General features: G+C 32.8%; 2 protein-coding genes across 2 annotated transcripts; one reads left to right on the forward strand and one right to left on the reverse strand.

Moving 5' to 3' along the window:
• The first annotated feature begins 6,890 nt into the window (after nt 1–6,890).
• On the forward strand, nt 6,891–7,208 carry LOC110924228. The gene has a single exon (XM_022168260.2). It carries the CDS (start codon nt 6,891–6,893, stop codon nt 7,098–7,100), a length of 210 nt encoding a protein of 69 aa, XP_022023952.1. The 3' UTR covers nt 7,101–7,208.
• A 1,369-nt stretch (nt 7,209–8,577) lies between these two features.
• LOC110921960 lies at nt 8,578–11,509 on the reverse strand. The gene is made up of 3 exons (XM_022166284.2): nt 11,342–11,509; nt 9,094–9,204; nt 8,578–8,983 (listed from the first exon to the last, which is right to left on the reverse strand). The coding sequence occupies exons 1-3, from the start codon at nt 11,456–11,458 to the stop codon at nt 8,789–8,791; spliced, it is 423 nt and encodes a 140-aa protein (XP_022021976.1). The 5' UTR covers nt 11,459–11,509; the 3' UTR covers nt 8,578–8,788.
• Nucleotides 11,510–13,629: the final 2,120 nt, after the last annotated feature.

Raw genomic sequence — 13,629 nt, forward strand, 5'->3', positions numbered from 1 at the left:
GTTCGTGTTCGTTCGTTTATTAAACGAACGAACATAAACGAACTTCCCGCCGAACGGTTTACAAACTGTTCGCTGAACGTTCGGTTCGTTTACAGTCCTAGATGAAACCTTAAACCCCAAAATCAGATATAAAAATGGGATTTTATTTTCTCAATTTCTCGTTGATCATTCCTACAATAGTGTAATTCGCTTTTTCTTACTTCATTCAATTTGAAAGTTGTCCTCTTCGTAAGTATTTCTTTCGATTTTACTTTGACTTAAAAAAACTGGTCTTTATAATTTCTTGTTTTATTTAAAAAAACTTTGATAAATTCGTTTCTATAACACCTCATCCAAAAGTGACATACCGTTTAACTTCATGGTTTTTAATCATCATATAGTTGTTTGCATTCGTAGCTTTGTTGTTGTTAAAGCGCTCTTGCATGTAATTGTTTGGTTTAGTTTTCGATTAAAGTCATTGGAGGGAAATTGCTTTGAACTTTTTGATTAAGGCCCCCGCGGGGGTAGACCGTGCCAAGTAGCACTAATGCTACACAACTACCAGCGACCAACAACACCGGAAAAGCTCGTAAAAACAAAATAAATAGAAAGGAAAAAATAACACCGAACGAAAAGCATACGTAAAATCGTTGAACCACGTATGGCAGTTGCGACATGTAACATGTGAAGAAATAAGACTGAAATGCAAAAATAGAAAAGAATAACTAAGTCGATCTAATACCACGCGCGTTGCGACAAACTTGTCAAACAGGGAAAAATAGACGCGTTGTGACGGTACTGTCAAATGGGAAAAAATAATCGAAAAAACTTTGAAACTCGCACGTACGTTATGTCGTGTTTACTCGCAAAAGTAGAACAAAACGTAAAACGAAAAATTTGAAAAAAGATGAAAATACATGGATCAAAGTTGAAAATAAAAATGTGTTGGGGTTAAATTGCAAAAGATGAAAATTTTTTGGTTAAAAGTAAAAAAAACAAAAAAGGTTAAAACGCAAAAAATAAAACATTTGGGTTAGAAATGAAAAATCAAAAAAAAAATTTTTTGAAAGACTCCCCATGCTTGAAATACAAGCCATAAAGCACAAACATCTTCCTAATTTATAATATGGTAATGTAATGTAATGCTGAATTATAAATATTGAAATTCCATACTTATTATATAATATTTTATATATTTTTAAGTGTATAACATTTAAACATACATAATTTATTAAAATTTATTACAAAATATTAAAGACTAAATAGTTTATTGTTATAAATAATTATGTTATTAAAAGTAAATATAAAAGATGAATGAAAAATGATTGATTGGTTGAAAAATTAATGTTATTAGGCCATGTGTAGTCAGTCCTAAAGCCTTTGTGGGGCGTTATGCGACAAGTAGCGAAACGCGTAAGAGTGGGGAAGAAGGGGCAACACCGTGAAAATTTTCGCGAAGAGGAGCTCATTTCAGCACATGACGCCCTCTGTAACGGTGTTCAGGGGCGCCATGAGGCGGTATGCTTGAGTTTGGTGTGATGTAGCGTCCCATTACACAAGAACTTAAAAGATTGATGATTGTTGATATGACAAATAACTAACCGTGTTTATAAATGTCATAGTTTTTGAACTGTAGATGTTTCAACAATGCCATGAGACACCAAAGATTTATCTAATTTGGGTGATTTTAAAGGAATCCAAACCAACATTGGACCAATCATGAACCATTTACCAACTATAAATTAGTAACTTGTTTTGCCATTAAGGTGTTATACCCTATGCATGGAGAGTTTTCCAAAAAAAAAAGTTAATTTTTCATTTGTAACCTAAAGGTTTTCTTCCTTTTCATATTACCCCCTTAGATTTTTTTACTCTTAATCCAAACTTTTCATCTTTTCAAAATTAACCTATCAATTTCTTTTTTCCAACTTTGGTCCCCAAACTTTTAATCTTCACAATTTTTTCGTTTTACGTTTCGTTCTAAATTTTGTGAGTTAACATGCCGCAATGTGCGTGTGAGATTCCACGTTTTTTTCGTATATTTTTTTCCTGTTTTACAGGTCCGTCGCAACGCGTTTTTTTCTTCCCGTTTGACAGGTTCGTCGTAACCCGCTGGTCCTAATTCGACTTTGTTATTCTTTTCTACATTTTACGCTTACGCTTCGGTCTAATTTCTTAGCATTGACACGCCAAAACGGGTTGTGCGGTTCAACGATTTACGTCTACTTTTCGATCGGTGTTATTTTTTCCTTTTTTATTTATTTTGTTTTTACAAGCTTTTCCGATGTTGGTGGTCGCTGGCAGTGGTGTGACATTCGTGCTACTTGGCACACTTTTAGGTAATTTTATTAAGTTTTATACTAATAGTTTGTTTCAAGTTTAGCCCTATACTTCATTTACTTATAAAACTATTTTTTACGAGCATATTTTTATGGACGCCTTAGTATAAATTCGATTTGCTCTACGTTTCGACGTAAACGTTTTTAGGAAACGAGTTAGGTCAAATATAATACATTTTCGTTAAAAATAATTTTTAACGTGCATAGTTTATGTACGTTTCGGTATAAATTCGAGTTAGTCTACGTCTAAATGTAAACTTCTTTGGGTAACGAGCCAGAGGTTTCCTTTTTCCTTTTTTTCAAAATCTCTAATTCATCTCTTTTGATTACATGTGTCAGTTTTTTCTTTATATCCGTTACGTATTAATTTGCACTTGCTTATAATATATTTGTGAGATCTGTTGGTATTTAGAGCTTAAACAATAAATATTGTAAGATAGATGAACCAAATTTTAAATCATTCTTCTTCAATATCTCAAGTTGTTGTTGGTAAGGTATGAGGCCGATAATGATTCAGATCTTGCCACCGTCTATCAGTTTCGTAAGTTGATTTCTAGCTTTAGGTTAATGATCGATGGTGGTTCTCTTCCTCGATTGCACAACCAGTAAGCGGAATGTAACAAACAATTGGCTTCTAACTTATGTGAAACCGAACGCCGAACATTCTTCTATTGTTCTTGCTTTGTAAGCCTCGGCCGCAACGCGACGGGGGGTTAAACCTAGTTTTAACACAAATTACTTCGGTGATGATTAGACATTGTCAGATAAATTTACGTTGATTTGACTAACTACCAGTAAGAGTAAGACAACGACATGTGCCATACTTGACGTAAAATGGTATATGTTTTGCGTAAAAAAATTATTTTGATACATGTGGCGTATTTTGATTGAATGTAATATTGTAATTACTTTCGAAGGTTAAATGATTAAATTGATAAGTATAAAAAAATTCGTGACTATTTAAATAAATATGTTTAGTCATGATATTCAGTTTCTAAAACATTGGAGGTTACATTTGTAATTTGTAAATGTAACATATATTGTTTGTAAGTTGAAGACATTTTATGACAATGATAAAAAAAAAATCAACATATATTGAAAATTTCCAATAGACTATAGTTGAATTGCTTCATTTATTGTATAACGCGAACAAAAAAAAAAGAAGTAGATTAGAGATGTAAAAACCGGTCATGGGTATGGTTAATCTAAACTCCAAATTTCATTCATATCATACAAACATCACCCCATGTTTACACAATATATATATATATATACTAGGTTAGAACCCCGTGTATTACACGGGTTGAATAAATGTAATTTTAAATATTAAATAATAAAAAGTTATATCTTTATGAACCCCGTATATTGTACGGATTAAATAAATGTAATTTTACATATCAAATAATAAAAAATAGTTATATCTTTAAAAACCATGTGTATTACACAGATTAAATAAATATAATTTTGTATACTAAATACTAAAAATGTCATATCTTTAAAAAACCCGTGTATAATCGGGTTGAATAAATCTACCAAATAATAAAAATATTACATCCCTAAAAACCCCGTACGTTACACTTGTTGAATAGATCCAAAAAAAAGAGTTATATCTTTATACACCATCTGTATTACACATATTACATAAATGTAATTTTGTATGTTAAATACTAAAAACGTCGTATCTTTAAAAAACTCGTGTATAGCCGGGTTGAAAATTTTACCAAATAATAAAAAAATTGTATCCTTAAAAACCCCGTGTATTACACGTCTAATTTTACATAGCAAATGATAAAAAGTTATATCTTTAAAAATTTCGTGCATTACACGTGTTATATAAATGTAACTTTATAAATTAAATAATAAAAATGTTATATTTTTAAAATCCCCGCGTTTTACACGAGTTTAATAAATATAATTTTGTATACCAATTAATAAAAAAAGTTATATTTTCAGTAAATTAGGATAACATTTAATATTAATTTATTATTTATATATTTAATATAAGATAAGTAGGAAAGAGAGGTAATTCTTTTAAAAATATATTAAATTAACAATTTAGATTTGAGGATAATATTTTATTAAAGTATGAAGATTTAATATTAATTTATTATTTATTTATTTAGTTAATATACGATAAGTATAAATTTGATCATTCTTTCTATGAATGACATGTGTCCAAAACTTAGTTTCTTTTATTATAGTAGATAGATATAGAGAGAGAGAGAGAACAAATCAACCACTACAAGAAAAGAAAACCCTTATAGGGTCGACATTTTTTCGAATGACATGTTATCTGTATAGGCCTTTTCACCTATAGAGACGACATATCGTATCTATAAAATTTGTCTCTACAGCCTCGTCCCTATAGGCTACAAAAGTCGTCCCTATAGGTGTCGTCGTTATAGAAGAGTTTGTGGAGACAACATGTCGTCCCTACAAGTTTGTGCAAAAAAATTTTAAAAATTAAACTTAATATTTACTAAATAAAAGAAATGTTTATTCTAATATTTTTAAACCCTATAGAGACGATATGTATTCTCTATAGGTCCTCTTTAAAAAATTAAAAAAAAAAACATTTAAGCCCAATAGAGACGACGTATCGTCTCTATAGGTTTTTCTTTATAAAAAATATTTTTAAACCCTATAAAGACGATATGTCGTCTCTATAGGTTCTCTTTAAAAAATAAAAACAAAAACATATAAGCTATATAGAGACGAGTTATCATTTCTATAGGTTTTTCTTTAAAAAAATTAAAAAAAAAAAAGATTTTCACCTATAGACGACTTGTTGTCTCTATGCACTACAAGAAATCCGGGCTTTAGCGACGACATATGTCATCGTATTGGTAGCCAAAATCGTCGCTAAAGGCACTAGTGGCGACGTGTCATCACTAAAGGCATCGTCGCTCATACCCCATAACCATCGGTATTGCATAATCGCCGCTATAACGTTTTCGTCGCTAAAGGCTAAACATCGTTAGCGACGACTTATGTTGCCATTGAAACTTTTTTTTTGTTTTTTTTCTCCAATTTTGTCATATCAAAACATGCAAATATTCCGGTTCACGACACACAAAAACTAAATAGATATAAACTACATAAGCATAAAAAAATTTAAAATTATGGAGACGACATGTTGTCTCTATAAGTTGAAACATTTTTTAGGGTTTCTAATTCATTAAACTAGAGAATATAAAAAATACAAAAAAAAATATTTTCACCCTATAGAGAGGACATGTCGTCCCTATTGGGTAACCTAACTCAAAAGCACGAAACCTATCTAGAAACAACTTGTCGTCTCTATAGGGTAATCTATAGAGACGACTTATGCCCTCTCTAAAGGTGTCGTCCCTATGGCTGTTCAAACTACTCGGCGCTCGATGCTCGTTTGATGCTCGCTCGAAAAATGCTCGGAAATTGCTCATTCGATTCAGCTCGATTAAAAAAATACTCGGTTCGGATTGGTTCGGTTTGTAAACAAACCGAGCACGAGCAAAGGTCCACTCAGTTCGGTTCGGCTCGATTTATTTTTTAATACACACACACACACACACACACATATATATATATATATATATTTGTGTTTGTGTGTGTATCATTTTTAGTGAAATGATTAGAGACCAACATTAACAATGTTTGGTACAAGATCCAAATAGAGCTCATTTAATTAATTAGAATTGAAATCCAATATCAATAGTCCATTATCCACTACTTAAATGTCCATTTGAGTAATTGAGTCAAAATTTCAAATACTAAAATGTGAAGCGTCGATGATCAATACTCAAGTCTCAACCCGCCATTTGATTCAGAAGTGCAAGACCCTAATCAAAACCCCCATTGGCCATCGTTATTCGATTTCTCCATGGCCACTCGCCAAGACGCCAACTCGTCAGGGCAAGCTTCAATCGATTCATTCAATTTCAAACTTTCGATAGAATAAAGGTATGTTTCAATCTGTTGACGATTTATGTTCCCGCTTAGTTAATCTCGATAGAACTAGTTGAGTGTTTTTGTATTCATTTTTATTTGTTAAATTTTTACTTGTGTTCTATTGGACGAAACATCAGGGACGAAAACTGCACTTTATTCTAATAAATAGCACTCCCATCGTCACTTTCCTTGTCTATTCTGCGACGCTCGATACTTGCTCAACGTTCGTTCGAAAAATGCTCGGATCGAAAGACGCTCGCTCGACTTTGGCTCAGTTGAAAAAACGCTTGGTTCGGATCGGTTTGTAAACGAACCGAGCACGAGCAAAGGTCTGATCGGTTCGGTTCGACTCGTGAACAGCCCTAGTCGTCCCTATAAGGGTTTTTTCTTGTAGTGCGCAAAAGAAAGTACATATACAATTAAACTATCCACTTAACATCTTTCTATCTAGAGTACGTACAAATGTAGAATTTAACTGAAATTAACATTGGCCAGCTTCACATAGCTGTACGATGTTCACAATGTGTTTCTGACTATGAAAACTTTGGATTTGTGTTCTAATGTTGTTGGATTATATATGGCATCGTACTCTATATCATATACTTTTTTTTTCAAATTTCTGAGTTGTGACAAACTAAGGAAATGGGAGATTGGGCACCGGTTATTATAGGCGTGTTACTGTTTGTGCTATTGACACCGGGGTTATTGTTTCAGCTGCCCGCAAAGAGTCGAGGCGTAGAGTTTAACAATATGCAAACCAGCGGAGTCTCTATTTGTGTCCACACCATGATCTACTTTGGAGTCATTACCATTCTACTTGTCGTGATCGGTATCAGTATCACCATAGGCTAAGTAACCTTCGTTTCGAAGGAATTCATTATGTTGTTTTGTTAATTTTAAGTATACTTTGTTATGTGTCTTGTTATTTTTGTTATGGATGCATATGATAATATCCAAATATCTGTGCACAAGTCAACGTACAGGTTACAAACAACATTAGTATAAAAATGTCAGACCTTACAAACGTATACACCAACCAATAAATGCTTATGTGAACCTTTGAACATCAAGTACTGAATATCAATGTAATATGCCAAATGTTCAATGTTAATATAGCATCATACCCAGTATAATCTCACCCATAGAATGCCCAACATAAAGACAAATAAAACATACACAACTACCCAACAGCCGCACATCTGAAAAACAGAGTCTAAGAACGCATAACAGAGACAAATAACACACAACGTGGACACGTAAATCAACGATAACAAGCTAAGGCCACATATAGAAACCACAGAGCTAAGCTCCTAAGGCAAGATTCTAAGACAAAGTCCTACCATCCTTCTAAAGAATCCTTAACCCTAATCCCCTCAACGTAAACTTGTAGGCATTTAACTAAGTTAGGCATAATTACAAATTTAGTCCCCGTAGTTGGGTATTTTCCACTATTAGCCAAAACTTTCACTTTCTTACAACTTGCTAACGTTGTTAGTTTCCACTAACCGTATTATGACTTTACCCTTGTGTTCACATAAGCATGTAACCAAAGGGGTTAAATTGCACAAATAATCCTTATAGTCTGATCTTTAACATTACGGACCCAAACTATAACTTCTATTTTCCTGTCTAATGTAAATCCCAAAATAGGATGTTACAAATTATACTGTCATATTCGTACAGAAGATGTTTCAAATTCTAGCACATTTCATCAACCACAATACCACACCCCAAAGGCACAAGTATTGTCAACTATATGTTTCCCTCTTTTTTAGTTTATTTTCCATTTGGAAATATTGTAGAACATGAGGCATCTACTTTTACAATATAATTAACTAATAATTTTTATTTTATTTTACTGGCAATAAGAGTATTATAGTGTTGGATATATTTTTAATACATACTATATGACAACTTTGTTTATAACATATCATTCATTCTATAGAGTGAACACACACACTAAACGTAATTATCAAGAATGTGTTTAAATATGTTTAAAAGTAACAAACTTAGTAAAGATTAAATATCGTTGAAAAAGTAATATGGGTTATATTCCAAACGATGATTATTATTTAAAGTCTTAAAATTATGTAAAACAGGTGAGATATCATGACCTAGTTGTATAGTGATACGATGTTTGCTCTCCATAACAGCGGTGTCAGTTTAAATACTTACAATGTAAGGATACAAGTATTTAGATGTAAAATTGTTATTAGAAAAAAAAAAATGGTGAGATAGTATACGATTCTTTAACGTTAAAAGCCATAATGTACAACTATATCTTTATTACTTTAAATTGGGATCATATAACTCATGTTATTTAACTATATGCACAAATAGTTCATAAAATTTTATATCTCAAGAAGACGATGAACGACAATCAACAAAAGGCTCCTATGACTGAACAAGCATGCATCAATAACATGAGATCTCAATTTCATAATTAAAAGCGCTTATATTATTACTCAAAACAACATGAGAAACGAGACCTGGCAAATACATTACCATCAAAAAGGCGAACAGCAGAATACATTTCTAAATCATCTTGACGCTGCCTCATCTTTGCGGATATTAAGATTTGCATTATTCTCGGCTTCTTGGTTATCAAGCAACGCTTGTGCTTTCATGGCATGCATCATCTGCTTCATCGTTTTCTCCTCTTCTTGAAGCTTCTTTTCAACTATCATCTGCGCTTGCTTATCAACTGGCTTGAAGTATTCATTAATGGCGGCCTCCTGCAACCAAACACCCAACCACTCAAACATAAGTTACAAAAGATGAACCCACAACGCATTACTTATAACTCATCTAACTGCCGCTATTTAGGTAGTAGAGTGGGACCCACCGTGTCCTCTAACTGCTTATTCACAGCTTGCATCTCTTCCACCATTTGTCGCACCTCAGATAGGATAAGTTGTTCCGGGATCTTTCTAATCTCCGCTTTCTTCCGTTCTGCCTACAACAAGTTCAAGGGAAAAAGATGAAGAAACAGCATCACATGAATCTGAGTCCAACAATTAGGAAATATATTGCTAATGGCGTGTTTCTTTCATCATGGTATCAAGATATGTTTTATAGGTGTTGCTCGTCATATAAGCTATAGCAACTAGTTCAAATGTGAGATTGCATAGCATTTGCAATCACGCCATTGCTGATGATGAAAATAATTGAAGACATTAGTCACATTCAGGACGATGCAGAGGGCAAAGTTAACGAATGTTACACAAAAGTCCACAATGAAAATGATGTCACGTCAGTATGAAACTAGCGAAATTTTGATTGATCATTAGCAATTACCAAAAAAACATATTAGAAAACAACAAAGAATAATTTCACAAGTTTTGATGCATATTAGGGACAAAAACATTTAGGGGACAAAAACACAAAAGCAAGTTAGCTAATGAAATGGGTCCTTCATATAGGACAATTCTTTCTTAGCAGTTTCGACAAAAAGCTTGAAACTTGTAAGCAAACCCTAAATGTCTAAAAACGATTTCCTAAGATAGTGTGGTCGATGTGAATCCCAGATTTCACATAATTTACATAAATACATGAAATAAAACGAAAACCAACAAATTTGGGAACTTTCAAATTCAGAACCCATGTATGGATTTCGGCTGATGGATGGGTCAAACCATGATGGGGAGTTTGCTCATGTATCCAGCTCGTCAAGACCTTTCAGTGGGACGTGGACGAGTAGTAGATCACTAGGTCTCGTAATCAAAATTGTGACCTTTTGATGTTGACACACTTTCCACACAAATCCTTGTTCCCATTGATCCATGTACTAACCAGCCAGTTGTTTTTTTAGTCCCTCAGTCTTCACATTGACTGTGTTAGTTGCTCATGTTATCCCCCTAAAGAACCATAACATATGCCAGTTTTCTACTCTATACCCATTAACTAATACCAATACATTATACTCATAAATTATTTGTAGGGGGGGGGGGGGGGGTAGGGTGGGGGGGGCACCCTCTTGAGGCATATAACCCAAAAATCATATTCCTCTTATACTCTTAACATGAGTAGGCCACATTCACAAAGAGGAAGCTAAGATTTTTTTGTTAAGCAATAACTAGTTAAAACGTATACCGATCAAGTGTTTCTAAGCCCAAACTTCACACAGAAGCAAGACCTTCCACAGCCTCCATCTTTTCTGATGTCTCAGATTATTATTTATCACCAACTGGTGGTTCACAAACAGCCCAAGACCAGAGCCTTGACCACTGCCCAGCAATGACAGGTCAGCCTGATCCTGGGTTAACCCGGTGAACCTTTTTGAGTCACCAAATGTCAGGTTAAAGTCTGAGCTGAGCAAAGCCTGTCCAAGTTCAAGTCTTGGGCAAAGACTCGTTACAGCCCTGTCCCAGGTCTCAGTGCTAAATACACTTCTATGCCTGGTTTTCAAGTAATTTTGTAGGTTTTAAACTACGTTTTTGTAATCGTATAATTCAAAGTTGCAAAATATTATTTGTTTCTTTATCCTGTTTTTTTCTTGTTGTACAGAGGAGTTTGTGTGAATAAGCTTCAATAGATGATACTGAATCCCATCATAAATTCAGATTAAAATCTGGTTATATGTTCTAACCAAAGGGAGTGATGAGTGTAGCACCAAACTTGACTTCAAAGGGGAAGAGGAAAAAAGAGAAAGATCAAAGTTGCTTTCTAACAAATCTGGCATACATACATGTTGACAAATGCTCCTTACACGTAGCAATATTTACTTGATGTGTGTTCAGTATGTAAATAGGGGAACCAAACCACAAAGTTATAACCATCCAGTAGAATGTATTCATCAAGGGTGTAAATTATTATATTCTGTTGGGGAATTTGTCGATCCTATTATAACTGTTTTACAGTCGTTACAAACTTACATCAGATCCCAACTATTCTATAACTACCCAGCCAGCATATTTATACACTAAAATCAACAACATATTCATTACAAGTAACGATAATAAATTTTGTTGTCAATAATATAATATAATCAAGGATTAAAATATCATAAAATTTCTATCAGTGTGGGTGTTAATAGTAGATAAAGATGGGACAATTGTAGATTGAAAAGCAGTAGAGCGTGAAGGGTTGTTTACCTCAGTAATACGTTTTTGGAGGTCAAGACGGTAAGATCTGATACGACGTTCTTCGTAGCCCGATAAAACCCTAGCGTAGAACATCGCTTTCTTCCCAAATTCTATCAATTTCTTCATCGTAAGAGTAAATCAATTTCTGTGAAATGCACAAATTTCAGAGGGTATCGTTGGGGTTTTGAGTTTTGACTAACCGGATGATATTAGATGGATAGGGCCAATTTGAACCGGCCCATTTGCTAATCCTTTTTTTTTTTAATTTTTTTAAGAAACAGCCGATTGTTAACGGGTGGAATCCGGCCCATTTGCTAATCTTTTTTTGTTTTTTTTTTTTTAAGAAACAGCTTGTTGTTAACGGGTGGAATAAGTGAAACCGAATGGCTGAACCCGAATCCTATACTTATTTGTGTCGAGTTCTTATTGACGTGCTTAAAATCGGGTGTGTTTGTGTCAGGAAAACTTAAAAATCAGGTGTGCTTATACCGTGTTTTGTTTGATAAGCTTAGCATTCATTTTCGAAAATGAATAACCCCTAGTAGCTTAGTAACAATTTAATTAACCTATAATTCAAGGTCAAACAAACAATTTTTTTTTGTAACTGGTGTATTATTTTTTTAATATTTTTGGTTCCTTATCCTCACTTTTAATCAACAAACTTGATTATATATATTTAGGCAAATAGAAATGATATCATTAAAGCTAATGAACAAATGTTGAAAATGAAGAGTCGGAGAGAGTTCAATATCAATGGATGTAAATCAACAGAACTAACACGAATATATACATATTCTTGTCCGTTCATTTAACTTTAACCGAACGTGAACACGAACATATAATCAAACACATATTTTTGTTTGTGTTCGTTCATTAAGAAATCGAGCATGTTCGTGTTCATTTAAAGCCTAAACGAACAGTTCACGAACATAAACGAAGATAAAAAAAATTAACTGAACATGTTTGAATAAACATAAACAAACATAAATTCACATGATTGAACAAACATAAACGAACACAAATGAATGTAATTGAACAAATATAAATAAATACAATTTAACATTAGTGAACATAAACAAACAAGTTTAATATATTACATTTCTTCCGAAAACACATCTAAATTAGGGTTCATAGATGCTAAAATTAACTAGTTTTTTATATAAATATTAAGTAAGTGATCAGTTACGATCTAAGAAAAAAATTTAAAATCTCATTTTTTTTTACTAGAAACTCAATTACTACTTAGTTATATTTATATAAGTAGTTAGAAAACCTATATTCATATAAATGTAACTATTTATGTATTTATTAAAATTTAAACGAATGTTCACGAACATAAATGAACGAACACAAGATGTGTTCATGTTCGTTCATTTACTTAAATGAACAAAATTTTTGGTCGTGTTCGTTCGTTTATTAAATAAACAAACTTTCTGCCGAACAAGTTCACAAACAGTTCATGAACGTTTGATTGCATAAATATCATTAAAGCTAACGAAACAAATGTTGAAAATGAAGAGTTGGAGAGAGTTCAACAAGATGTAATTTCACAACAGTTAGCAAGGAAAATTAAAATTTAACATATCTAACTTTAAACTTTAATATACTTTTCATATCTAAAATTTAAATGTGAACTTTATAAAAACTTTTAAACGGGTTAACAAGTTAAGAGTATAATACATACGTGGTGGCGGCGGTGGCAGTGGCAAAACATTTTATTTTTATTAGGATTAAACTCGTCTACATCTTTTGTTTTTAAATTTCAGTCTTTGAAACTCTAGATAACACTTTTTTTGTGGATCATATTAATAAGATTTATCCTATCGTTATAAGCACATTCATATCTATTATCTATTTGCACTATTTTGTTTTGCTCATGTTCCCTTGTTATCATCCTCAATATTTCATTCTCTTGTTATTGTCATGCAAAAAAAGAATCTCGGTATGAGTATAGCCCTTGTTAAAGGAGGTCGCGGCAGCGACAGTTACTTAACTAGTGATTGAGTACATCTATTTATCATCTTAATGTTTGCTTGCGAATACAAACCATTCATATATTGTTTTGTCACTATTATGTAACTTATGGTTTTCATATACAATGACAAATCACCCACTTTAAAAGTTGTTGACTAGTATAGTACGTACACTGTTCAAATTGATACAAATAAACCAATTTAATTAATTCAAGCCGAGCTTAGAAGCATCTATCATTTCATTGAGCTAAACTTGAAAAAAATGTTCGGTTGACCGAGCGGTCTATTTGAATTTAGGCAACCATATAGCAAATAAGACAGTAG

This window comes from Helianthus annuus, chromosome 17, assembly GCF_002127325.2.
Source record: "Helianthus annuus cultivar XRQ/B chromosome 17, HanXRQr2.0-SUNRISE, whole genome shotgun sequence".
Taxonomy (NCBI): domain Eukaryota; kingdom Viridiplantae; phylum Streptophyta; class Magnoliopsida; order Asterales; family Asteraceae; genus Helianthus; species Helianthus annuus.